Genomic DNA, 25,826 nt, shown 5'->3' with positions numbered 1-25,826 from the left:
TCATAATCAAGTCTAGCTGAGTGACTGCTCCTAATCTTTCCTTCATCACAGTTGCAGTGACCTCCCAAATTTCTACCCTAAAGCCCCAGACTCATTTATACGCACAAGCTCAAGAAAACACGTATTTTCTCCCCCCCCCCCCAGTGTCCAACATTAAGAAATAAAATAAAATAAAACATTGATCTTGCTTATCCATTTCACTTTTTTTTTTTTTTTTTTTTTTTTTTGGAGACAGGGTTTCTCTGTGTAGGCCCTGACTGTCCTGGAACTCACTCTGTAGACCAGGCTGGCCTCGAACTCAGAAATCCGGCTGCCTCTGCCTCCCGAGTGCTGGGATTAAAGGCATGCACCACCACGCCTGGCCTCCATTTCACATTTTTTTAAAGATTCATTTTTATTCTTTAGTGATGTGTATGAGTATGTGCATGTATGAATGTAGGTATCCATGGAGTCCAGACAAGGAGCTACAGTTGCAAGAGGTTGTGAGCCACTTGATGTGGGCACTGGGAGCTAAAGCTGGGTCCTCTGAAAGAGCAATATGTGTTCCTAACCACTGAGATATCTATCCAGCTCCCCCATTCCGCATTCGCAGAAAATATGTTCAGCTGTATTCAGGCCAGATACCCAGATTTCATCTGTTACCGGTTCTTACTTCTTGTATGCCCTGAGACCTTTCCGAGCTGTCTGCTTTTCTGCATCCACACTGCTGCTCCGGACGGAGTGTCTGTACTACCACACAGGTGTATGTGCGCCTCCAGCCCTGCTCATTCTTGCTTCGGTCTTTCTCATTTGCTTCCTACTATGAGAGTTCTTTGGATGTAAGTCAGGCCTTCTCACTCTGCCCCTTCCCAGCCCAGTCACAGCCTTCAGCCCAAGGCCTTTGAGCTCCGCTGCTTCAGGAAAGCTGTCACAACCATCCCTCCTCACTGGCATGCTTTCAGTATTTCGTGTTTTCTAATTTAGCATGTCTGTAATCCTACACCTTCCAAGACATTAGCAACATAACAACTAGGACCTCATATGTTTGTTAATGATTATAGGCTTGGGATCTGATATGCAGTAGATTTGGAATAAATAAAACCAATGGAGCAATAAATGTTTTCCAAATATAAGTTAAAATGTTTAAAGTAGAATTTAGTGGTGCCAAGTTATTTAGTCCATCTGGTTGTCTGTATGGCTGGCCTGTGAGAGTTGATCTCCTGGGCTTGAGAGACAGCTAAGCAAGGTAAGAACATGTACTTCTTTTTCTAGAAGATCAGGATTGGTTTCCAGAAACCGTATGAATGACTCAAAACAACTTTCAGCACCAGGGATATCTGTGGCCTCTGGTCACCTGCACATACCGGCACAGAGATACACATATGTACATAATGATATCTGTGGCCTCTGGTCACCTGCACATACTGGCACAGAGATACACATATGTACATAATTTAAAATTTTCAAAATCTTTAAAAAAAAAAAATAACTTCTGGAGATAACTTCATTAGTACTTGTATTTGATACCCAATACAATGAATGTCCAGTTGAGTCTGCTTTTACTGTCTAACTTTTAGATGACTTTCTCTTTGAGCAACAAGTATGGAAAAGTAGGCTGTAAAAACCAGTTGTATATCTTATTGCTATCTGTTCCCTGAGAGAAGCAATCCTAAAGGAAACCCACTCATTTGAAACCCTCCCTGGTGAAGGTGGAGGTGCTGATTGTTAGAACCCTCTCTGGCTACTTGGATTTTCCATGGTTAATGTGATCATCTCCATTTTCCAGCATCACAGAACACATAGACTTTGCCACACCCATACAGCAGCCAGCCATGGAACCGCTGTGCAATGGCAATCTCCCCACGAGCATGCATACCCTGGACCACTTACATGGAGTGTCCAACAGAGCCAGCCTACACTACACGGGTGAGAGCCAGCTAACAGAGGTGAGTACTCAGGTTTGTTCAGGCTGGTGTGGTGTTAGCCTCATAGATACAATGTAACTGACACCAGAAAGCAAGAATGAGCAGCCAGGCCTCATCACTGTTTGAATCTTTTTTTAGTTCACCTTGACTTAGATAGCTTTCAGCCAAGCCTAATTCCATTCAGGCTCTAAGACAAAGCTTATAATTCTTATGACTATAACCAGTACACTTATCAGGGTGGACTGGCTTCTGCCTCCCACAGAGAGGCTCAGGAGAGAAACATTTGGGGCAGCTATTTTCCTGTTGACATTCTTAAGAAAGGCAGGAAAACCAACCCAGCATATGCCTAGCAAAGACTGTACCTCAAAGGAGATTTGGAAAATATGTCACAAATGCCCATGTTAAAGGATAAGTTAAATAAGATAGCAGATAATATACAATGGCATAATTCAGAAAGATGTGGTAGAATGTCATGACGGTCAGTTGTATGTCAACTTGACACAAGCTAGAGTCATTTTAGAAGAGGGAATTCAGTTGAGAAATGACTCCACAAGACTGGCCTGTGGCACATTTTCTTGATTGATGTGGGAGTGACCAACCCTGGTGGTCCTGGGTGCTATAAGAAAGCAGGCCGGGCAAGCCATGAGGAGCAAGCCAGCAAGCAGCACTCCTTCCTCTGTGGCGTGTTCATCAGTGACTGCCTATCGAGATGGAGAGTGTCATGAGAGTTGTAAGCTGAAATATTCCCTTTGCTCTACAAGTTATTTTGGTCATAGTATTTTATCACAGCAATAGAAACCATAACTAAGACAAATATATATATTGGCATGAAGAAAAGTTAAGAATATACTATATATGAAGATATAATGACAGTTTACACACACACAGCAAATATCTGGAAATATATGTGAGGGCACTAACAGCGCCTGTGCAAGCGGCAGAGCTGCAAGTAGATTTGTTAACTTACTTTCTAGTGTTGCTGGGATGACTGTGTTTTCTACGTCTGTAAGCTTTTCTAAGTGGGAGAGGACTGTGGACTGTCAGAGTCATCTTAAGTGTGTCTTGCACACACTGGCTTCCCAGCAGATGCACAACAGTGTCCCAGAAAAGCATTTTGCTGTGGTGCTCTACCCCCAGCTGAGCAGCGATGGCAGCATCCAAATCCGGCCTCTTTTTCAGCTCTCTCACCAACCATCTCCTTCTGTCCCAGGTACTGCAGAATCTTGGCAAGGACCAATATCCGCAACAGTCACTTGAACAAATCGGCACCCGAATTGCCAAGGTTTTGGAAAAAGTAAGTACCCCAAAGGTGGCTAGAAATTGTTGCCTGCCCTTTGACTTCTTTCTAGAGTATTGGTCCCCACATGGCCCTTTTGCCAGGAGCTAATGTGACCAGAGGCTCACGGTGAAGTGAGCCCACTCAGGGTACCTCAGCACTCTCATGACTCCTCAGTCACCACTGTTGCTCTTCCTACTGCTCCTTTGCCTTCTGGGATGAGGCGAACCCAGTCAGCAGGGCCTCCTCTCCTCTGCCAGTGTATTGAGAGGCAGTGCTGCTGCTAGGAATTGTAGAACCTGGTATAGGAAGTAATGCAGTACATGGCAGGGAAGAGCACGATAGACAGGAAGTACCTTGTGAAGTGGGTTTTCTACTCGAGTCCTCAAGCACACGTACAATACTGCATTTCCAGCAGCCAGCTCAGAGACGGTACCTGAAATGTCTAAGATGGCTTCTCTGCCTGCGTGTGATGCTCTATAAAAAAGAGGAGTTACGTTTTTAATTTGATTACTCTGTAGCTAAGAATCAATCTAGTAGTATCTGATATTGAAGAGGTTATTTCTAACGGCGATTAAGCAAATAACTCAGTTCAGTGTGAGCATGACAAGCAGTCATAACAGCTGCCTTCCTGTGGGAATTACACATGGGAATTGTCCACTTGTAACGAAAGTAGGGCCCAGATGTCATCTGCAGCCCAAGTAAATAAGTAAATAGCAAGAAGCAAGGATTGCCGAGAGTGCTGGAGATCGACACAAAGGCCTATGGGATTGGAGGCAGAAGACAGGCTGGGGTGGCAGTTTCTGAATATGGCCACAGAAGTCTACTCCCTGAGAGGAAGATCCTGAGTGATCCGGAGAGCTGGCACAGAAGTGATCCAGACTCAGGCCCACCATACAGAGGAACAGCAAGGCTCACCAGAGAGCACGCAGCAGGAAGATGCTGCTGGCACCAAAAGCATAATTTAGTCTAGACTTCTTGCCATGAGTTTTAAAAATAACGTGAAAGAACTTATGAATCAAAATCACAAAACTAAAAATGCAGGGAGAGGCTAGCAAAGGGTGTGAAACCAGGATTCTCATCCTGAATGCTAGCGAACAGGAGAGAGTCCCAGGCAGGTTGGAAGATTGGAAGTCGCAGCAGGGAGAATACAGATGAGCACAGGAAGAGGTACAGGAGAGGAAGGACAGGATGGAATACACAACACAGAGAATGGAAGAGCACATGATGGGGAAATGCAACTGGAGCTACAACTAAATAAGACTTGGCAAGTTCTTTTATTTCTGTAAAATATGTCTGGTTAAAAAGGCATCTTCCAAAAGAGTTAACAACGATGCTTATCCAAGGAAATTATTCTGTTTTAATAAAGCAAGAGAGAATCCTTGACGCTTCCCTCCTGACACAACAGTTCAGGCTCCAGGAGAGAGCACCCCACTTCAGAGCGACTGCATCCAGCTCAGGACAAAAGTGCTTCTGAGTTACTGTTGGGCTTACATGAAGCAGGTGTCTACAGACCTCTGTGTTCATTAAAACCACAAACAGAGCACAAGTGTGAGTGTGAGCTCTCTGAGAGCAAGCGGGAACAGAGCTTAGAGGCTGCTGGGGTGGAGGACAGTGAGGAGCTGAGACCTGATGCCAAGACTGGAGAAGGATGAGGAGCCCAGGGTTAAAGGAACTGAGCCTCAGACTCCCACTGAACCAGCAAGCCCAGGAGAACACCTTAGCTAGGCTTGGGAGAGGGGGAGGGGGGAGTGAGATGCTGGCAGGGGGATTTAGAGAAACAATAGCATATTCAAATACAAGTGAAAGCCGATTTCCAGATGAAGCTGAAAGAAGGAGCACACTGGATAACACCCAGGGAAAAGGGCACAAGAAGGATCGTTCTCTTCATCAACAGGAGGAGGAGAATCTCCCTCCCGAGCATCCTGAGCTACATCAGGAGTTCAGGACCTACCTACCTGGACTAGACAATAAGACCTGTTCCAGAAATGCAAGCCAGAAGTCCCCTCCACCCAGCACAAGAAATGAAAGGAAAGTTAAAGAGGTAGAAAGAAAGAAAAAGACTCAATGCCCATGTAATAGGAATCCTAAAAAGAAAAAGGGGAGGAAAGAAAAAGCCAAAGCAAATATTAAAAGACCTTGAAACAGTATCTTGAAAAGGCAAATCCTCTAGCCAGCCAGACCTAGGTAAAGAGAACCTGTCTTAGTAAAAAATAAAATGCATAGGTCCTATCTAATAAATAAACAAATAAAATGAAATTAACTAGAAGAAATGGCATACTTGGGGAAATCAACCAAGATAGTCAACTCTAAAATATATTTTAGTAAATTTATATTTTTAGTCCTCTGCCCCTCTTGCTCTGTGTGTGTGTTGGGGGTGGGGGGTATGTGGGTGTCTGAGACAACTGCATAAGTGCCTCTACCTACTGAGCCATCTCCCCAATCTCTCAGTATTTTTTAACAAATGTATTTGAATGTTCAGAATAGACTTGTGTTACTAGGTTTTTAACAAAGACATGATTTCAGAAGTCAGTAGAGTAATATATTTAGGATGCTTAAGGGAAAAAACTGAGCCTTGAGCTACCAAGTTGGCCATGAGTATAAAGTCCATAGGCCTTGCAGTGATTTTTTTTGCTCCCATGCACCCAACTACACAGCCTAACTGACTCCGGGTAGCATTGGTAGAAGTTTCAAGTATGCTGTTTGCCTGTACAATTAATCTGCCTGCAGAAGCCACTGCCATATATGAGGGCCCGTCCTCAGAAATACAGGTATGCTGCAGCTGTCAAAAATAGACTGAGTAAGTACATGCATAAAAGGTCAGATCAGTATACTGCTTAATTAGTGGGTGCTGGTTGGGAATTGATGATCATATGCTGATACAGAGGAAGGAAAGAGTGTCAGGAAAAATAAGAATGGAAAGAATGTGACCCAGATGTGAGGTGGCAGCACACATTGTCACTGGGATGAAGGCATTCAATACGGGTACAATATGAGCTTGCCCAAATACCAAAGATAGATTGGGAACGGGTCAAGTAAAGCAGGCATACAGGAAGTGAATACTTATGCACAGGTACTTTCTGTTGCATTCAGGGTCAGGGGCAAGCTCATTAGTCATAGCCAGAAATGCAGACAGGCTATGACATGAGAATGAGACTTTCAGGATGGTTTAAAGCATAGCTAGGGGCTGGAGAGCTGGCTCAGCAGTTAAGAGCACTGGCTGCTCTTCCACAGTACATGGGTTTGAGTCTCAGCATCCACAAGGCCACTCATAACCATGTCCAGTTCTAGGGGCTCCAATGCCTTCTTCTGGCCTCTATGGACTCCAGGCATGCGCATGGTGCACATACAGGAAAAGTAACCATACATAGTTTTTTTTATTTTTTTAATTTTAAAAGTACACCCATAGATTATGCTATATTTACATACCTACATAAGATTTAAAATATAAGATTTTAAGTGGACAAGACATACAGTGAAAATACCAAAACCACTGAAAACCACAAGATGAAGGACACAGGAAAAATACCAATTTCTTTGTCAGTCGGTGGTCGGGGGTTCAGTACTGGAGACTTAGCACAGAGAGCAGCGGCCCATCTCTTTACAGTTCTCTCCTCTAGCCTCTGCACTCAGCTGCAGTCACTCACACTGCTGAGCTGAGACACCCAAGACTACTTTGTCTGTTCATTTGATGCCTCCTGAGAAGGCTGCAAGAGCCAGAGCTACCTAAGCTCCAGCCACAGCTGCCTCTACATTAGCAAAGTGCAGGTCTCAAGGCTCTGCCCAGAGAATGTGCTGCCCACCTTCAGTCCTCCACATCTACCTTGAGGGAAGCAATTCTGAGACCAGTAGTGCCTTAGCAGAATTCATGAAACCAAAAGCCATCTTAACGGTGCTGCATAAAGGAAATGCCAAACCCAGAGTCCTGTGCCAGCAGAAGTACCCTTCAGAAGCTGGGCACAAATGTAGATGTGTTCAGTTGATCAAAAACTGAGAAAATTTTCCACCAGTAGATCTAAACTAAAATAAAATGGAAAGGAAGATCAGTAGGAAAATTACCTCAGGTAGAAGTATGGATGTGCAAGAAATAACAGCAAAATTTAAAAATAACTACTTAGTGACGTGGAGTGGCTGGGGCACCTGGGCACCTCACTCTGGGGACCATATAAAAATGTGAGGTAACAGTTACATAGGGACGAAAGAGCAATAAGTGAGGTTTAAAGTCCCAACATTTACCTGGTGTCAATCAGACTGTAAGACTTACATGTATACTTTAAGCCATAGGCTAACTAACTTCCAACATTATTTTAAGATGCAGTTTAGCAGAAGGAAAATGGAATAGCATAAAGTGTTTGATTAAATTGAAGGAAGACAAGAAAGGTAAGAACGTGGACACATCAAACTAATAACACAGACCCAGAAGCCACGTGTCATCAGCTTTCTAAACCCAGCCACTCCCTGCTTAGAAGGGACACTTTAAACATCTGAATATGAACAGGTTGAAAGTGCAGATATGAACCATGACATCATACAAACCGTGACAAAGAGGAGTTGAGGATCACTGCCTTCAGAAGGCACCAATGGAGTTAAAGTGTGTCTCATAAGGAGAAAGGGGTCTATGGTAAGCTGGGTAGGGACCCCAGGTGCCCAGAGTCTGAAAGTTACCTTAGGTCAGAGGGAATTCTGCAGGTACACATTTCAGAGTTGAGAGATGAACTGTTATCCTGGTGTACATAGGAAGGCACTGTGCACTCACAGGCAGCCTTCAAGGAGGGAGGACAGAGCAGATGTAACTCTGTACCAAAGCCTGTGGTACTGTAGGTGAAGGTGAAATGAAGAGTGCCAGCCACCTCCAGATGCCAGAGGAGGAAGGAAATGCTTCTCCTCTCAGGCCTCTGCTGGTCATGGATGTGCACAGTGATGCTAAGCTTCCTTTCTCGTCTCCAGAACTATGCAAATAAGCATATTTCGGTTTCATTAAATCACCAAGCTTGAGTCAATTTGACACCGCCATAGGAAGTTAATTAACCAATACAGTGTGGCTGAGTCCTAGTGGCTCATCAGTAGCATGGCTGGGAAGTACACACAGTGTCAACATGGACTTGCCGCAAAGAGAAATCGATGCACTCCCCAGCTAGTAGGTGTTACTGTACACCTCAGAAGAGCTGTAAAGGAGCAGGACTGTGGGCAGCTGTACCCTTGACCCCAATGGCATGTGCAGAACACCATGTCTGCAAGTGACGGCCATGTCTTTTCCAAATGCCTGAGAAAGAGGAAAGAGGGTCACAGAGCTGATTGGTTTAAAAAAAAAAAAGTTTTAACAGTATTCCAAAATTTTAAATCACTTAGCATTTTTCTGACCAAATAGATTAAGCTAATAAATAAGTAAAACTGGAAAGAAAGAAAGAGAAAGAAAGATAGAAAGAAAGATAGGAAGAAAGATAGAAAGATAGATTGATTTTCATATAGGTACAAAGAATCTGTAAACTTAATTTAAAAAAATGCTAAACCTGAGGAAAAATAGAAAACAATGCTGAAAGATATGACAAATGGAAAAATAACCCACGTTCTTGAGAGTAGAGTCCCCACAGTGTAAGAATGTTAGTTCTTCCTGAGTTAATTTGTGATTTTTAGCCATAACAATAAAAGTACTGTGTTTTCTCCAGCACCAGACAAGCTAATTGTAAGTTTATCCACAAGACTGAACAATGAAGAATTACCAGGCAGACTGAAAAAGAACAGTTGGAGAGAAGGAGGACTTAACCTCATATTAAACATAACGTGAAGTCTTTAATTAAAACAGTTTAATAGTGGTGCATGAACACGCAGACGATGAGAAAGGACAGGAAGCTAATTGCATATGGCAGCTCAGCACACAGAGGCAGCACCCAGCACAGTAAATCACGTGCTATGTGCTAGATAGGAAACAGGTAAGAGTAGATCCATTCCTTACACATCTCTGGATCAGAGATTTAAATAAGTATGAAAACGGATCTCTTGTAAGGACACATAGAATGTGGAGTCCTGAGACCTGAAAGTGGCAAACACTCCCTGGATGACTAACTCAGAATTCACGTTCAGTGTGGGAAGAGGTTAACAAATTACATAAGAATTAAAAACTAACATTTTCATAAAGACTATGAACAATGGAAGTGGGCAAATTAAACCTAGGGATTATAGTTTAAGGGTTTTTACAATTAATTTCTAAGGCGTTCCAAGAAGCATCAGTGTCTTTGGATAGACTAAACGTGATAGGAAAGAGGGCTAATGAAGGAGCAGAAAAAAAAATGAAAATATTCAGACTGAAGCAGAGAAGTGTTTCAGGAGAGGAAGTGACATACTAACAGACGTGGGGCCCCCTGCTGGAGAGACAGACTGAGGGTCTCATTGAGAAGAGCAGGTTGCCAAGGCCACTGATCTCCACAGTGCATTGGCAGACTCGGCAGTAAGGCACAGCTGAGACAAAAGCCATGGAGACATTGGAGACAGTCTCACCCTACTGTGGAGGCAAGAATTCAAGTTATCAACCCACCACTGGAAGACAGGGGCTTCCGATAAATATCCCAGGATTTCATCTGGAAGGTCTGCAGATGTGTGCCTTCCAAGAAGGACCCAATCAGGAAGGAGACTTTGCCCAGTGACATAGCAGCCAAAACTCAGTAATGGAATAAACTGTGAGGAGACGCTCTGTGAGAAGATAACTGTGGTTAGCACCTGCCACCAAGCCTGGTGACCTGAGTTTCACACACACGTAACCCACCTGGGACCCACATGGCAGAGGAGAAGACCAAGGCCTTCAAGGTGCACGAGTGCTACAGCGTGTGTATATGTATATGCATATGTATATACATGCACACACACACACACTAAAAATAGTAAATAAATAAATAGACAAATAAATAAATAAATGCAGACTGCCCTCATATCTAGTGATATTTTCAATGAGGATGAACACTAAACTTTATAATACAATGTATCATTTGTAAAGAAGATAACCTCATCTGGAACCTCAGCAGTATTGTAGACAAAATGTCAAACCCTCCACAAAATCATACTACATGTCTGTAGGTTGGGGTTGAAACCCAAGAGAAAAGAAGAGACCATCAACAGAGACTTTAAGGAGATCTCTAGTGTCTGGAGTTAGGACAAGGACTTTAAAATATCAGAAATCAGTATGTTCAAGACAGAAGAAAAGTAGAAACAAGATTGGAAAAAAAATTCTCTAGAGAATTAAAATTTGTGAGGAGAAAAATTATATGGACTTTTGGTGGCTGGGAATTATAAAACTTGAAATTAAGGACTTAATACACGGGCTTAGAATCAGAAAGAAAAAAACAGTGGAAAGCCCAGAGATGAGAAATAAGATGGACAAACTATATTTGACCAACATCAAGATTGTTCTCTGTAGCAAATGGTATTAAGGACATGGTATAGCCACATGGAATAAACTGAAGCTCAACTCTTACCGCAAATCTAATGGCTAAAAGGCTAAGACTGCAGTGTCTTGGAAGTGTCCCTGGGACTCCTGACCCTGGGCTGTGACACCAGGGGCACAGGAGTGGTAACAGCAGGATAGACTGGAGATTTCTGTGGATCACCAGCACAGGGGGCAGACTGCAAAGTGGGCGGCAGTACTGCAAATCATCCAACTAACTGATAAGTTAATGTCCAAGGTGTATCAGAAAGTGCTCCCTCTCAGTGAGAAGAACTGAAAATTCAACCTAAAAGGGTACACAGGGTTTAAACAGCCATTCCTCCAACGATAGCATGCAGTAGCCACAACCAGGAGGAAGGAAAGCATTCCACATCACTAATCACAGGAAATGTGACTAATCTGTTAGGACAGTAGCATAAAACAAAAAAGTATTAGTGAGGATGAAGAGGAATTGTAACCTTTGTAGGCTGTTGGTATGAACATAAAATCTTACTGTTGCTGATGGATAAAACAAACAAAAACATATCATAGGTCTTCCTAAAGATAGGTGTGCCTAAGGAACCAGCAGCGGCACTCCGTGGTACATATTCAAGCAATTGAAAGAATCATCTCAAGGAAATCCTTGCACACTCATGTTTGCAGCAGTGCTCTTCCATCTAGCCAAGTAGGAGGATCAGTAACAATGCCCAACATCGGATAGATGGACAAATGAAGCATAAAGAAACACAGTGACTCAGCCACCTTCTACCACATAGGTCAATTTCAAGGGCTTATGCTAATTACAATGTTAGAAAAAGTCAAAAACAGAATGATTCTACTTATGTATCAGAACGGCAAGACACACATATCAGACGTTATAGTACAGTGACGGTTGCCTGCCAGAGACCAGAGGGAAGGGGCTGCTGTTTAATGCACAATTTAAATTTTCAGATGAAAACATTCTGCAGAGCGATTATATACAGTGTGAGTGCTTGAAACACTGCCAAACTGTACATTTAGAAATGATGATCATCATAAATTTTATGAAGTCAGAGTAGACAATGAAACATAAGATTAGTCATAGGAGCAGAGACGAGACACATTAAGATGTGTTATTAGAAAATACCCAACGTGGAGGATAAAGAGTAAAGAAGTTTCAGGGACCTTCAGGGATGTAAGGGTTTAAAAGATGTGAGACAACCCCCCAAAAAAGAACAATCACCCCTCCAGGGAGAAGAGAGGACAGTGCCGAGGCAACACTTGTAGACGTGGGAACTAAGCATTCTCTAGCAGGGATGAAGGACGTTCTTCCATAGAATCAAAGAAGTCTGTGACTGAAAACTATGAAGACAAAGAACCATCAGTATAACATCTTAGTGACCATGGACAAAAGACAGAGGAAAGGGTATCACGTTCAAATGAACTACAGCCAGCCTCTCAACAGGAAGGTCAAACCAGAAACACTTACAAATACAAACCAAAGCCCAAAGAAATCACACCTAGAAACATGGGTCTTAAAGGACTAAGATAAGACATTGGAGAGGATGGACGCAGACAACGGCTGGTGGGAAATGAAACAGGGCAGTTACTTAGTAAACAGGTGGCAGCTTGTTACGGTCTAAATCTATCTGACTCAGCAAGATTACTGCTGCACCCTTATCAAGAGATACGAAAACATGTGTTCACAAAAGTACTCATTACAAAATGTACACAATCAGTCTATTCATACTTGCCAATGAAATTGGAACAGTGGGATTGTATCAGAAGAATGAGTAAACATTGGCATATTCATAACTGGATACTATTTAGCCCCAGAGTGCCAACATCCACAAAACCCAAAATTACACTAATAGAAGAAGTTGAAAATGGGGAGACAGCTCATTTGGTAAAGTATTTGCCATATGTATTAGTCAGAGTTCTCTAAAGAAGCAGAACTGATAGAATGTGCATGCGTGTGTATGAGAGAGAGAGAGGATCAAATGGGAATCGATTAGATTGGCTAAGACGATATGACTGAGGTAATCCAAGTATGCTTATACTAGAGAAGCTGAGAGTTTTTCAGTTCACAAGCCTAGACATAGCAGAAGTCCCCATATGGCACTAAGGCCTATAGAGTCCCTGGTCTTTAGCCTGTATTGGAACTCAGAAGCTGGTTCAAATGTCAGTTAAGAAATGATGCAGCAAGCTGGGCGTGGTGGTGCACGCCTTTAATCCCAGCACTTGGGAGGCAGAGGCAGGTGGATTTCTGAGTTTGAGGCCACCCTGGTCTACAAAGTGAGTTCCAGGCCAGCCAGGGCTATAAAGAGAAACCCTGTCTCAAAACACTAAAAAAAAAAAAAAAAAAAAAAAAAAACCGAAAGGAAAAGAAAAGAAAAGAAAAGAAGAAAGAAAAGAGAGAAAGAAATGATGCAGCAGCAGCAGAATAGATGGACTTGCCAGCAAGACTGAAGGCAAGCGGGCAAAAACCAAAGTGTTCTTCTTCCACATCCTTTTATGTGGGTGGCCACGAGACGGTGCTACCCTCATTTGGCATGGGTCTTCCTGCTTCAAATAATCTAATCAAGGAAGTTCTTCACAAGAGGAGCCAGAAGTTTGCATTCTAGAGCTGGTCAAGTTGACAAGTCAGTCATCTCTAGTAAGGTCTTTTCAGACCAAAGGAAATGATCACAGATGGAGGCTCAGAAATGCAAGAAACAGGGGCTGGTGAGATGGCTCAGCGGGTAAGAGCACTGACTGCTCTTCTGAAGGTCATGAGTTCAAATCCCAGCAACCACATGGTGGCTCACAACCACCCATAATGAGATCTGATGCCCTCTTCTGGTGTGTTTGAAGACAGCTACAGTGTACTTATGTATAATAATAAATAAATCTTTAAAAAAAAAAAAAAAAAAAAAAAAAAGAAATGCAAGAAACAACAGAGAGCACCTGACAGAATCAGCTCTGGGCATAAATAAGGAGGTACAAATGAGTAGACAGCCCCCCAGAAGTCACGGCTGCAGGAGTGAGTGCACAGGCAAGAGGCAGCTACATTGATAGGTTTAGGGTTTTGGTCCAGTTCAGCATTTCTCATTCACACATGGCCTCCCTCAGAAGGGCATGGAACAGGAAAGGCAGTGAGCTACCACAGCAGTGGATGTGTACTTCCAAGTAAGCTGCACAGCAGATTATCCTCTACCTAAGGAACAAATCACACGGTCCGTTGTAGCTTCGGTCTCTCAAGTTCCATATAAGCATCCATTCTCCTGTAGTAGTCTCATGGACCTAGAATCCTGCAGAGTCTGGGGGTTTTCATGAATTATAGCCCTGGTTTATTATAGTTACCCAATCCAGATACAGTTCACCGCCCAGGGTCATTTTTACTATAAGCTCTGTTGCCTATAACCACCATTTATTAGAAGACCTAAAAAGTTAGTCCAGCATTGTTTCCATTGTAGTACTCAAACTTCAAGGCACGCCAGAGTCATGATCTTGTTAAAGCATATTGATGGGCCCGTGTGTCCCTCTCCCATATTCAGTCAGCCCGGGTCCAGCTTGCTTGAGACTTGTCTTGCCTCTGTGTTCTCCGGTGACACGTATGGGGTGACACTGTTGGTCTGAGGCTCACACTAAGAAACCAGTGTTCTTACTTAGCACAGGGCTGGAGAACCAGCAGCCGTGCTCCCTTCCTGTTGACCATGGGCGGCCTAGCAAAGAGCTCTGTGTTCTCTTGCCTTCAACTTTTAAAATAGTCATTACCCTTTAGTATTCTTCAAGTAGCCATCTGTAATTATCTCCTTAGGGAATTATTGAGTTTGCATTGCCATTAATTATCACCAGCTGTCAGCAGATGACACTAATTAGACTCCACTTTGGGTTCAGATCGATAAGCATCATCAGACCCCCAAGACTCTCTGAGCTTTCCACGAGTGATACTCAGAGGTCTCTGCAAAGGCTCCTTCTGTGCCACCCAGCTGCTGCCATCACCACTGCAGTGTGTGCTTGGTTGTCACGTGGTCCTGTTTGACCTTGTAAGCTGGTAGAGGAGTCCTCCCTCCTTCTGCCCCATTTCCCAGGTGCAGGCTCATAGCGATGAGTCCACACCGTCTGGTTCAGCCGACAGCTCAACCTGGTGGTGGCGTGTCCTCTCACAGTGTGGATTGTTTTCTTTGTCATATGCAAGCAGTTTAGTTTGGCATCGTCTCAGTTACCTGGCTTCCCCTTGTCACCTGTGCTTTTGAGTTCTCCGTCTTTAAAAGCTATTGTCAGTGTGGAGCTGTCCTCTGCTTCTTCTGATGCTGTTACAGGCCGGTCTTCCATTTGGTACTAATAGAGGTTTTGTATGAAAAGGGCTGCTAAATGAACCCCTGTCCTCCTGAATCAGAACTGTAAGGGTCTCTGATACATGGTATCATTCCAGACTTCATCCGTGGGGAACTGCCACGGTGCCTGGCCCCGGGCTAAGAAGCGCCTCTGCGTCTCAGCTGTGATATTTTAGCTCTGTGTCTCAGCTGTGATATTTTAGCTCTGCGTCACACTGAAAAGAACCAGGATTCCTAGGAAAGATCCCTCTTTTAAAAAGGTTTATTTCTCTGTGTTTACACGTGGATTCTTGAGTGACTCTGTGTGCAGCATGTGCATGCGGGCACCAGAGAAGCCAGGGCATGCAGAGGATCCCTGATGCTGGCGTTGTAGGGGGTTCTTAGCTGCCCTGTGAGTGCTGGGAACAGAACTCAGGTCCTCGCAAATGCAAGACCACAGAGCATCTATCGAGCCCCTAGAAATAGCTTCCACCAAGTCTAACAAAGAACCACCCAAAGACAGCAGCTAGGTCTTGTCAGAAGAACTCAGAAGCAACTTATATAAGCTCCCATTGGCTAAGCCCAGGGTAAACTGGGTGACGGGGTTTAGTAAGTGCAGTGAATGGGACTTATCACATGTATTTAAACTAATAACTTCGCTATGATAATTTTTGTTTAGGGTTCATGAGAACAGTTTATTTATCAAAATGTAACTAATTAGAAGAATTGTGTGCATGTATTCTTCCTTCTAAGTTGGTTGTACTTTGATATAAATAAATAACTGACAAGGGGAACTATGTAGAATGTTCCAACTAAAACACCAGGAATGAGAGCCCCTGCGTGTTTCAGGTGTTGTCACGCTCACGGATGTATGGCAGTTACTGGTTGCTGTCTTCGTAGACTGATGGCGACACAGTGTGTGTGGACTGTTTAAAGTTTGCATCACTATCTGAAAATAGTCCTGCCCTTACTCCTCCCTAAGAAGTCACATCAGAGCCCAGCCTTGTCCCCAGTAGTCAATGGCAGGCAGTGTTGGGGAAAGGAACACGTTAAACGGAATCACTGGAAGCATGCAAGGGTCAGGAGTGGCTCCATGTTCCACAGCCCTGCCTCTTCACAGACACAATAGCTGAGGAGAAAACTAGGGAGACTCCAGAGATCAGACGAGGCATCCGGAACGTGTCAGCCAGTTGCAGTGTGTGGACCTCACTTAAGCTATTACTATTCAAACTGTGAAAGCAAAGCAGAACTCTCATAATCCAATTGGGGGAAATATGCCAACTGAATAATTGATGGCATTAAAGAATAAGTTGCAATATTTTAGATACAATCTATTAATCATAGGCTTTAATGTGAGTTTTTACCTTAGCAGAACCCTAAAAAATTTATTGGTAGGATTCTGTGAAGCCTGGGGTTTGCATCCGTTAAACATACTGGAGAATGCTGCGTGTGGGATGAAAACGGGCTGCTCAGCACAGAAGCTGGTGCTGAGCGCGGGGATCACACTGCTTTCTTACTGCGTGTGTGCACAGGCAGGGGTCAGGCCACAACTTGCTGCTTGGTTTTCTTCTTCTATCACGTGGGTTTCAAAAACCAAACTCAGGTGCTCACTCTTGGCAACAAGCACCTGTACCTGATGAGCCATTTTGCTGGCCTGGCTTTATACTTTCTACGTATCCATTATAATATATTTTAAAGAAATGTAAACATGATAAAGTCAAAAACAGTTTAATAGCAACAGTGAAAACAACTAGTGAGATGGGAAAGGTTTTTCTTTTGGGGGAGGGATGTATTTTTGAAAGAGGATCTGATGCAGCCCAGGGTGGCCTCAAACTCACTGTATAGCTAAAGCTAACCATGAGCTACTGCACCTCCTGCCTTCACTTCCCAAGTGCTAGGGTCACGTGTGTGCCCCAGCTGTAAGTGGAATGATTATTTAAGAAGTTTAGTCACACAGTGGGTGGATAGGTTAGATGAACCTAGTCATTGACTTAGAAACTTCACGTAAGAAATCCCATCACTCCTCTGCCCAGAGAGTTCCTGGACATCGGACCCCTTGCTGGCCTTCTTCATGAAGCTCAGGCCTCCCCCGTGATGCCTTCTCTATCCAGTCTGTTAACTCAGCATCACACTGTTGACGCTGCTGCACCTCTAAGTACAACAGTGGACTTAACAGCCAGAGCATTGAATGAAGACATAAGTCAGTCAGTAGAAAGGAATGTCATGTGTCCCAAATGGGTGGGTACAAAGAGACCCACATCTGGACACAGGATAATAAAGTTGCCTAACAACAGTGACAGATAACTTTAAAAGCATTTTGTTCAGTCGAGGTGCTGTCAGGAAGACAGAGAAGACACTAGGTGTTTCAGAAAACCAAACTTAATTTAGAAAACAGATTACCTTGTTGTAGAAGGATGGAAAGGGAGGAAGGAAATACTGAGGTAAACCATGGGCAACAGCTATAGTGAGTCCTCCCAGCCAAGGGTGGGAGACAGCAAGCGGTGTGGGGGGGAAGGGGGGCTCTGCTAGCTTACAGATCTACAGGAAGCGGTCTGCAGGACTCTAACAAACTCCGGCTGCTGCTGAGGCACAGTGAGCCTCCTAGGGGAGCTGATTGCCCCCCAGTGATTACTGGGATGAGTCTGGGTGGCAGGAACCTGGGTGAACAGGAAGAGCATCCCTTTCCCCGCCAGCCCTCCCATCCCCTAGGGCAGATGTTTGCAGAACATAACAGGAAGCCTGCTTACAACAGAGAAAGGCAGTTTTCAGACTTAGAGCCGTAGGACCACAGTGCAGATTATAGAATTAGGCTTTGGGCTCGAGACAGAAAAGCTTAATAAATATCAGTGCAGCCACTCGTTCATTTACCCATTCAGTGGGTATTTACTGAGGGCTTGGTTACTGTGTGTCACTTGCTAGTGCTTAAGATAAATCGGTGAGGGAAACCTGAAGGGTCTCTGACTTTGTGGAGATTAGGAAAGGACACATCGCCTACAGAGGGATAGTGACTGAGGGTGACAGCCTGGGTGATGGGACCGTCAAAGCTAGATGACAATTCTGAAAGGACACAGACCCCCTAGAATTATATGACCTTCTGTGAGGGAAGGATAAAGACATTTAGAGATAAAAAGCTAAGAAAAGTTCACATTCCAAGACTCCTGCCCCAAAGGAACTCTGTGTAATAGCCACCAGTGCATTATCCCAAGACACAAAATTTGCTAAGAAGTAAGATGATAAAGTTACAAATACAGACATAACCTATAAGTAGTGGTTGGAGATTTTAAAAGAAATGACAAAACTGAAGTCCTGTAGAGTTTGGTACTGTGACGAAAACCTAAGGTGAACTGCTTAAAGAAAGCAAGACTAGGCTCTCTAGAGGCTGTGTGAGCCCAGCTTGAGCTTCATAGAAAGACACCATCTTAAGGAGCAGAAGGAGACTGTGTCCACACTGGGCCTAGCATGAGCATAGGAGACATCAAAGCCCACCCCCACAGTGGCTCACTTCCTCCAGAAGGCCACAGCCACTACACCTAAGCCATAGCTCTTAATAGTGCCACTCCCTATGCCTATGGGGGCCATTTTCTTTCAAACCACCACAACCATCTGTCTTCTACAACTTCTTCTACTTAAGTAAAATTAAACTGGAAGTTTGTAGTGTGAGTTTGTTTGTTTGTTTGTTTGTTTTTTAATCTAAATATTCTCTCTAAACTTAAGGCAAAGTTCATTTGCCAAACTTTCACGTGGTTGTTTAGAGTGATGGCAGCTTCCTCGGGTTCACAGGTCTGTTACCTGGTTGCCAAATAGCTAGGCTGCTTCCAGTTGCCGTGCATCTGTTGTTTATTCTGTTCAAGTAAACAAACATTCTTAACTTACTCAGGTGGATTTATGACCTAGAAGGTGGTCTTGGTAAATATTTCATATACTAGAAAGAAACAGCATCTGCTGTGAGGTGAAATAATCTAGAAAGGTTGACAGTATTGTTCATGTTTTCTCTCTCTCTCTCTTTGCTAACTTTTGCCTACTTCCATGAATTACTGAGAGCCACATTAAGCATCCAGCTGTAATTGTGAGTTTGTTTATATCTTAGTTCTGCAAATTCTGTTATTAGGTTCAGAACTCAATGGAATAGAAAACAAAACAGTACAATCAATGCTCCAGAACTTGGGTTTTTTTAAACAATTAGGAAAACTTACAACAAAATTGATTTTAAAAAATCATAAATAACAAACATCAGGTAGAAAGAGAAAACTGCAGCTATGTTATGTTAAAGAGGTGGTGGTGGTGGTGGTGGTGGTGGTGGTGGTGGTGGTGGTTGTTGTTGTTGTTGTTGTTGTTGTTTAAATACACCTGGGGCTGAGGGAGTGGCTCAGTGGTAAGAGCATTTGTGGCACAAGCAGGAGGACCTGAATTCAAATCCCCAGCACCCACATAAAAAACTAGATGTGGCCATGCACACCTACAGTGCCATGGGGACAGAGGCAGAATTGCTGAGCTGATTGCCTGCTGGAAGTTGTCTAAGGAAATAAGGTTGAAAATAAAGCCTGAAATCCCCTCATGCCTCAGTGCACAGGGGTGTGTGTGTGTGTGTGTGTGTGTACATATATGTGTGTACATATATGTGTGTGTATATATGTACATATATGTGTGTATATATACATACATATATTACATAAGCATATATGCCACACTTCTACACACTCACTGCACACATGCAGATTAAATAAATAAATAAAGGTGTACTTACAGCTTTATGTGAATACATTTGAAAACATAACTTAAATAAATTCCTTTAAAATGTTTTACCTAATCTGATTTAAGAAGAAAAGAAACAAAAATAATCTGAAAAGTCTTAATACTCTCAAATAAATTGAGCAGTGGGTTAAAAAAATGTATTTTCACCAAGAAATATCATACAGAGGAATTCTACCAAAGTTTTGGTAAATACTTCAATCCCAACAAACAGACTTTGGAGTAAGAGAAAAGAAACAATTTTCTGATTACTTCTTTAGGTCAAACATAGTCCTGAAAACAAAACTGGACACTTGAAGATGTATATTATATGTCAACTTTGAGTTGCAAACTTAATTTTATAAGCATAAAGGTATCATAAGCAAGCTATTGAGAGGCTGGGGCCAGTAACGCCTTTTCAGATTCATATGGACCAATGTGGCTCATCCAAGAAATCAAGTGGTAGAGCATTAGGAAAGCCCAGAGTTTCCAAGCTGAAGAAGGTTCTGAAGGGTAGACTGCAAACCACAGTCCCTGTCCATGTCTGAACCAACAACTCAGAATGAGCAGCCAGGGACCACACCGTCTATATAGCATGGCTTCTGAGCTAACACCTAGGGAGGAAGAGATGAAAATAAGCCTCTCACTTCAAGGGAAGTATATGAACCCTACACTTGCCAGCCTTGCATGTGTATTAGCTACTTCTCCATGGCTGTGGTCAAACACCATGACCAGGAGTGCCTTACAGAAGGAGGAGTTTATGCGGGCTCAAGGTTCCAGGAGGCATGGCTGCAGGCTGCTGGGGCAGGAAGCAGATAGATCTCCATCCACCCGCAGGAAAGACCGCAAACTGGAAGAGATGCAGGGCTGAGCTCTATGCCCACCCCAGTGGTAAAAGCTGAAAGACATTTTAAAGGACCTAAATAGAAAGAGTGTTCCTGGGTTCTACTTATGTTCATAAATATTTGTATATTTACATGCACCATGTTTGTGAATTAGAAAACACACACACCATTCACCTGTCAGCCTGACCTGCAGAATCAATGCTGACAACCTGAAGATGCCGACAGCTTTGAAATGATAGCAGGACTTCTGCACTGGCCAGATGATGGGTACCACAGGAGGAGGTGCTTGCCTGCCCTCAGAGCCCATCCCCATATCCTAGGGGGTAACAGCAGAGAAGAAGCTCTTTGAAGCTGTCCTCTGACCTCCATAGCTAGGCCACGACACACACGTGTGCCATGTCACTTAGTAATTTAATCCTTTTTTATTCTAAAAAAATGTTTAAGAAAAGCAGAGTTTTTAATTTCTAAGGAAAAATAAGGATTAAAGAGTAGACATGAATTCTTAGTGCTACTGATAGTCAGAATCACAGACTAAGATCCCAGTTAAGTACCATTCCACCCATGATACACTCAGATATATGCTTCTTGGCTCAAAGATGTTAAATAGAGCAGGGACACAAGAGCCACTCTACTGTGCACTTTGGTGGCCTTGCACAGGCACACAGCCTCTCTGAACCAAGGCAGTCTCTAAAAAGTCACATGACAGTAGAACCCAGCTCATGGTTAGTGATTGGGCGTGTGGTTGAGAAGACAAACTGTAGCCTGTCGTTGCTTTGCAGAATCAGACATCCTGGGTCCTCTCCAGCATGGCAGCCCTCTACTGGAGAGTGAAAGGTCAGGGGAAAAAAGCCATTGACTGCCTGCGCCAGGCCCTCCACTACGCTCCCCACCAGATGAAGGTGAGTGAGGGGTGAGGGAGCTTCCTCGTGCTCAGCCAGTGTGACATTGGCATACTTAGGTGAGGGCCAGAAAAATGGTGGCCCGTTACTATCCCCACCTCACACCTGTACAAGGAAGTCCTCTGGTTGAGCAGGCCGCCTGCTTGGGAGTCATTCTGGTGTTAGCTCATCCCCTGTGGGTTTGGCCAGCCCCCAAAGTGCTTCCTTTCCTATCCCTTTGTATATATTCCTCCTACACACACAACCCGCCAACCTTGGATCTTTCCATAGCACCCGTTGTTAATGGTGGCTGAGAGCATGCAGTTTATTATCAGATTCATACTGAGTTCTGCATTAATATAGATGCCCTACTTTGTACAGACCCAGTCTTATCTGCTTGTCAGACAGTGCACAGGATGTCAGAAGAGAGCCGCTTCGCTGAGGGCAGCTCTGGGTTCTAAGCTCAACTCTGCTCTGCACTAGTGTTCTGACCTAGGCCCAGACATGACCACTGCTCTCAGCTAAGGACATGCACTCTGCGGTTACCCAGTGAGGACAGAAATGAACCCCTTTTGTCCATGTCTCCCATAGAACCCAGCACAGGGCGTGACTGCCATGCTCAGATAACATGTTTAAAGGGGGAAGCTCTGTGGGAACGAGTGTTGCCAGTTGTTCAGTCTGTGCTTCACACCGAGGGAGCAGTCAAGGCGGTCAGGAAGGCATTTTGGCTGTGCGGGCCAGAGAGCCTGTGTGCACCTGCTGGCCTTGCATGTGGTGTGAAGACTGTCACAGCAGGTAGGGGAGGGATCCCTCCAGGCACCGCAGAAACAGGTGGCTGGCTGGCCTGTGGGCACAAGCCTGCCAGCTGCTGTGGATGGCACAACAGTCCTTACACAGAAGCTGGGGCTGGAGCTCAGTGCAGGAACATTTGTCTAGCACACGCAAAACTCACTCTGGAGCATGCGCTCGCGTCAAGGCTTGACTCAGGCTGGGTCTGTGGCCAGGTGTCTGTTCGCCATCAGAAGCTGGGGTCGTAGCTCAGTAGAAGAGCCTTTGTCTAACACATGCAAAGCCCTGGGTTGAATCCAGCACCACCACCAAAACAAAACAAAACAAAACAAAACAAGACAAAGCAAAAGAATGCTTCTCACGTAAGGCTTTGCCAGTGGAAGGGTTTGTTGGCTTTTCTTCTGGAACAAGCTATTTTGCTGTCTACTCATTGACTGTAGCATTGTCAGAAGTGAAGCTCACTCTCCCTGCCCTCCCTCCTCCCCAGGATGTGCCCCTCATCAGCCTGGCCAACATCCTGCACAATGCCAAGCTCTGGAACGATGCTGTCATCGTGGCCACCATGGCCGTGGAGATCGCGCCACACTTTGCTGTGAACCACTTCACCCTGGGCAATGTCTACGTGGCAATGGTGAGACTGGGGTGGAGCCAGCTCAGTCCTAATGCAGAACTTGACTTCAAAGCTTATTTTGAATATGTCACTCTCCAGTTTCCCAAAAGTGTTATCTCCAAAATCAGCATCTACACAGACAGAAAGTTTATCCGCAAGGATTTGAGGGGTGGTTGGGTGGTGGTGGTGGTGGTATTGGTGGTATTGTTGATGTTGTTTTGGTTTGGTTTTTCTATAACTTTATTTAGATTATTTATGTGTTTGACTATTTTGTCTACATGTATGTATGTGTATCATATGCTTACCGTACTTGGAGATCAGTAGAGGATGTCAGATCCCTGAGAACTAAAGTTGTAGCTAGTTGTGAGCTACCAAATGGATGCTAAGAAATGAACTCAGGTCCTCTGGAAGAGAAGCCAGTGCTCTTTGGCCCGTGGGTCTCATTTCCTTAAGTAACACTTGATGCCATCACAGCATCTACCACTCCATAGCTCTTCACCATGAGCTTTATGGCACAGTGGTGTTACCATACTAGTTAGTCTAAGCCACTTGAACTGACTCAAGCCTTTGTCATTCATTCCCTCTAGACTCTGAGCCCCTCAGGACAGAGCTGCTCTTCTTCACGTGCAGGAAAAGATTAGGTACTCAGCAAACAAGGATGAAATTCAGTAGCTTCATAGTTTCTGTTCACAAGAGAAAATGATAACACCACCCTCCAGGTTTTCATCTAGTCAGAAATGTGTGTGTGTGTGTGTGTGTGTGTGTGTGTGTGTGTGTGTGTGTGTGTGTGTGTGTGTGTGAAGCCCAGGGTCCTTGCACTTGATAAGCAAGTGGTTTACCATTGAGCTCTACAACCCCAGTCTTGATTTCAAAACTCAAAACCCCAGGTCCCCACCAACCCCGGCATAACCATCTATAACATGTGAACCAAGCCATCTGCTGCCACGGGGGAGGGGCAGTCCCCAGGCTGCTCTCCTAACAGGTCATGGAGTGAAAGCTCTGGGCTGTAAGCTATGTGTGCGTCATCCCTGACTTCTGAGGCACCGGGTCCTGGCCAGGCTGGCGGTGCTGAATTGCAGCCTCTCCTGTTTCTTAAAACTGAAGACTGTTTTTATCCCCAGTAACTGTGAAATTTGCTGCTGTGAGTGAACAAGTCTGTCTCATTGTGTGAGAAAGCCACTGAGGCTGTCCTGCTCTCTTCTATGTAGAATTAGTCTGAGTTAAGAGAGTTATGTGCTAGATATAGCATTGATCATCTCTAAATGTTTTAAGTATTTGGAAAAATAAAAAAAATCCTGAACTCATACAGTGCTAACAGTTGCCCAAGTTCAGCTCCATCATGCTGGACATGGTAGAAAATCAAAGCAGATACACAGTGAGATTCGCCAGGCCTCTGTCTAGGGGTTTAGGAAGCCTATGGAAAGGATGTTGTAAGGCCAGGTAATAGTGGCTCTTAAGATGGCTACTGCATATTTCAAGCCAATAGAGGCCAGTTTTCTGCTTTCTGCTTTGTCTATGTGCTCAGCCACTGCTTGCTTTGTGGTTCTTCTGCCCTTGGGATGAAACATACTGCGTCGCCTCACACCTCAGCTGTCCACAGACTTAAATCCACATCAAAGTCATGGTGGGTTGTCCCTGACCACAGCCATGTTTAGTCAGGTAGTGTCGTCCCTCACATCTGCTCCTTATCCCTCACAGGAAGAATTTGAGAAGGCCCTGGTGTGGTACGAGTCAACGCTGAAGCTACAGCCAGAGTTTGTGCCCGCCAAGAACCGGATCCAGACAATTCAGTGCCACCTCATGCTGAAGAAGGGCCGTCGCTCTCCCTAGAGCACTCCTTCCTGTCCCTCGGCTCTCCCAGCCCTCGTCAGAACAGAGCCCCACCACTGCTGGTACCCGCATGGATGATGTGTGTGAATTGCCAAGTAAAATGTAGCAGAGCTTGGCCTTGCAGGGCCAGCTGGGTTTGCTTGGTTTTAAGTTCCTCCTCCCCCAGCCGCCCTCCGAAGAAGCATCTTCAGAAACAGGGTTTCCCAGACACTGTAAATACTGAGCCAGGACAACTCGGAGCTCCGCTCTGTCTTCCAAACCTCCATGCCTTCAAGGCTCCTCTGTGGTCCAGACGTTTCCCTGGGGAGGCCAGAGCCACGCTGCCCATTCTCTGCTTCCTGTGTAGCCTCCGTTGTCCCTGGAATCGCAGTGCTGCCCGGGGCCAGTCAGTGAGAAGCAGGGATTCTCCACGTCCCCACCAGCTCTCCTCCCTGACCCAGTCTCGTCCATTCCACGCTGCTATGTTACAAGCTCTCAGAGATAGTTTGCAGGGGAGGAAGGGGAAACAACTTTACAAACGAAATATTTACAACAGCAGAAACTCTTAGGGTCAGCTGACCTTTGTAAGTTATTTATGTTGGGGTGGGAGGGGGGCTGAGCAGGGGAGTCAGCCATGTGCAACATCTTTATCATTTGTATTTTAATTGCCGATCACAAGGAAACCAATATGTTGAAGTCCTATATAACAGGTTTATATATATAGAATATGTGTATTTGAAGCCCTCTACAGACTGAGTCTGTGTTACTAATTCCTTGTTCGCTGTGTTTCCTGTCTTGGACTAGGCGTGACTGTCAGCCCTCTCTCTGAGGCTGGCACCCCAGCTCCTCAGAAGAGAGCCAGGAGCCAAGGTTGGGTGTCCCATACAGTGCCCTCATCTTTGGTCCCTGGAGAATCAAAAACTCCAACATTTTGGATTCTTTACGGGCACATCCTGAGAACAAAAATAAAAATTGTTTATGAGCAAAATCATTCCGTGGTGTAGTTTTTCTTCCATTATGGGCTAATCTGGACTCTGGTAACCCCGCCCCTGGTTAGGTAATTCCTGGGTTATCCCACAGCATCAAGGTGAGGAGGGAATAAACTTAGAGCTTGAAACATCTGACCGGAAGCTGCAGCAGCAGCAGCAAAACTCACGGTATGACTGACCTTCCTGGAAAAGGAAGCATTGTCAAAGCCAGAGCTGTGACTCCTGACTCCTCGGGCCAGCCTTGAGCCTCACATCCGCCCAATAAATATCTCACAAAACCAACTGGTCACCCCTGGGGTGAGGCCCC

At 44.5% G+C, this 25,826-nt stretch overlaps 1 protein-coding gene across 3 annotated transcripts in view; it reads left to right on the top strand.

The window, feature by feature from the left end:
- Ttc17 (tetratricopeptide repeat domain 17) overlaps window positions 1-25,521 on the top strand; it is a 105,945-nt gene extending 80,424 nt beyond the window's left edge. For all 3 annotated transcript variants that reach the window (NM_001355690.1, NM_183106.2, XM_006500310.4), the window contains 5 exons: window positions 1,766-1,925; window positions 3,115-3,198; window positions 21,224-21,343; window positions 22,599-22,742; window positions 24,420-25,521. In NM_001355690.1, coding sequence (NP_001342619.1) covers window positions 1,766-1,925; window positions 3,115-3,198; window positions 21,224-21,343; window positions 22,599-22,742; window positions 24,420-24,551 — 640 coding nt within the window. In that variant the 3' untranslated portion in view covers window positions 24,552-25,521. The remainder of the gene's footprint in view (window positions 1-1,765; window positions 1,926-3,114; window positions 3,199-21,223; window positions 21,344-22,598; window positions 22,743-24,419) is intronic.
- The last annotated feature ends 305 nt before the right edge of the window (window positions 25,522-25,826 follow it).

This window comes from Mus musculus, chromosome 2 (assembly GCF_000001635.26).
Source record: "Mus musculus strain C57BL/6J chromosome 2, GRCm38.p6 C57BL/6J".
Lineage (NCBI taxonomy): Eukaryota > Metazoa > Chordata > Mammalia > Rodentia > Muridae > Mus > Mus musculus.
This window is presented reverse-complemented; position numbering and strand designations above follow the sequence as displayed.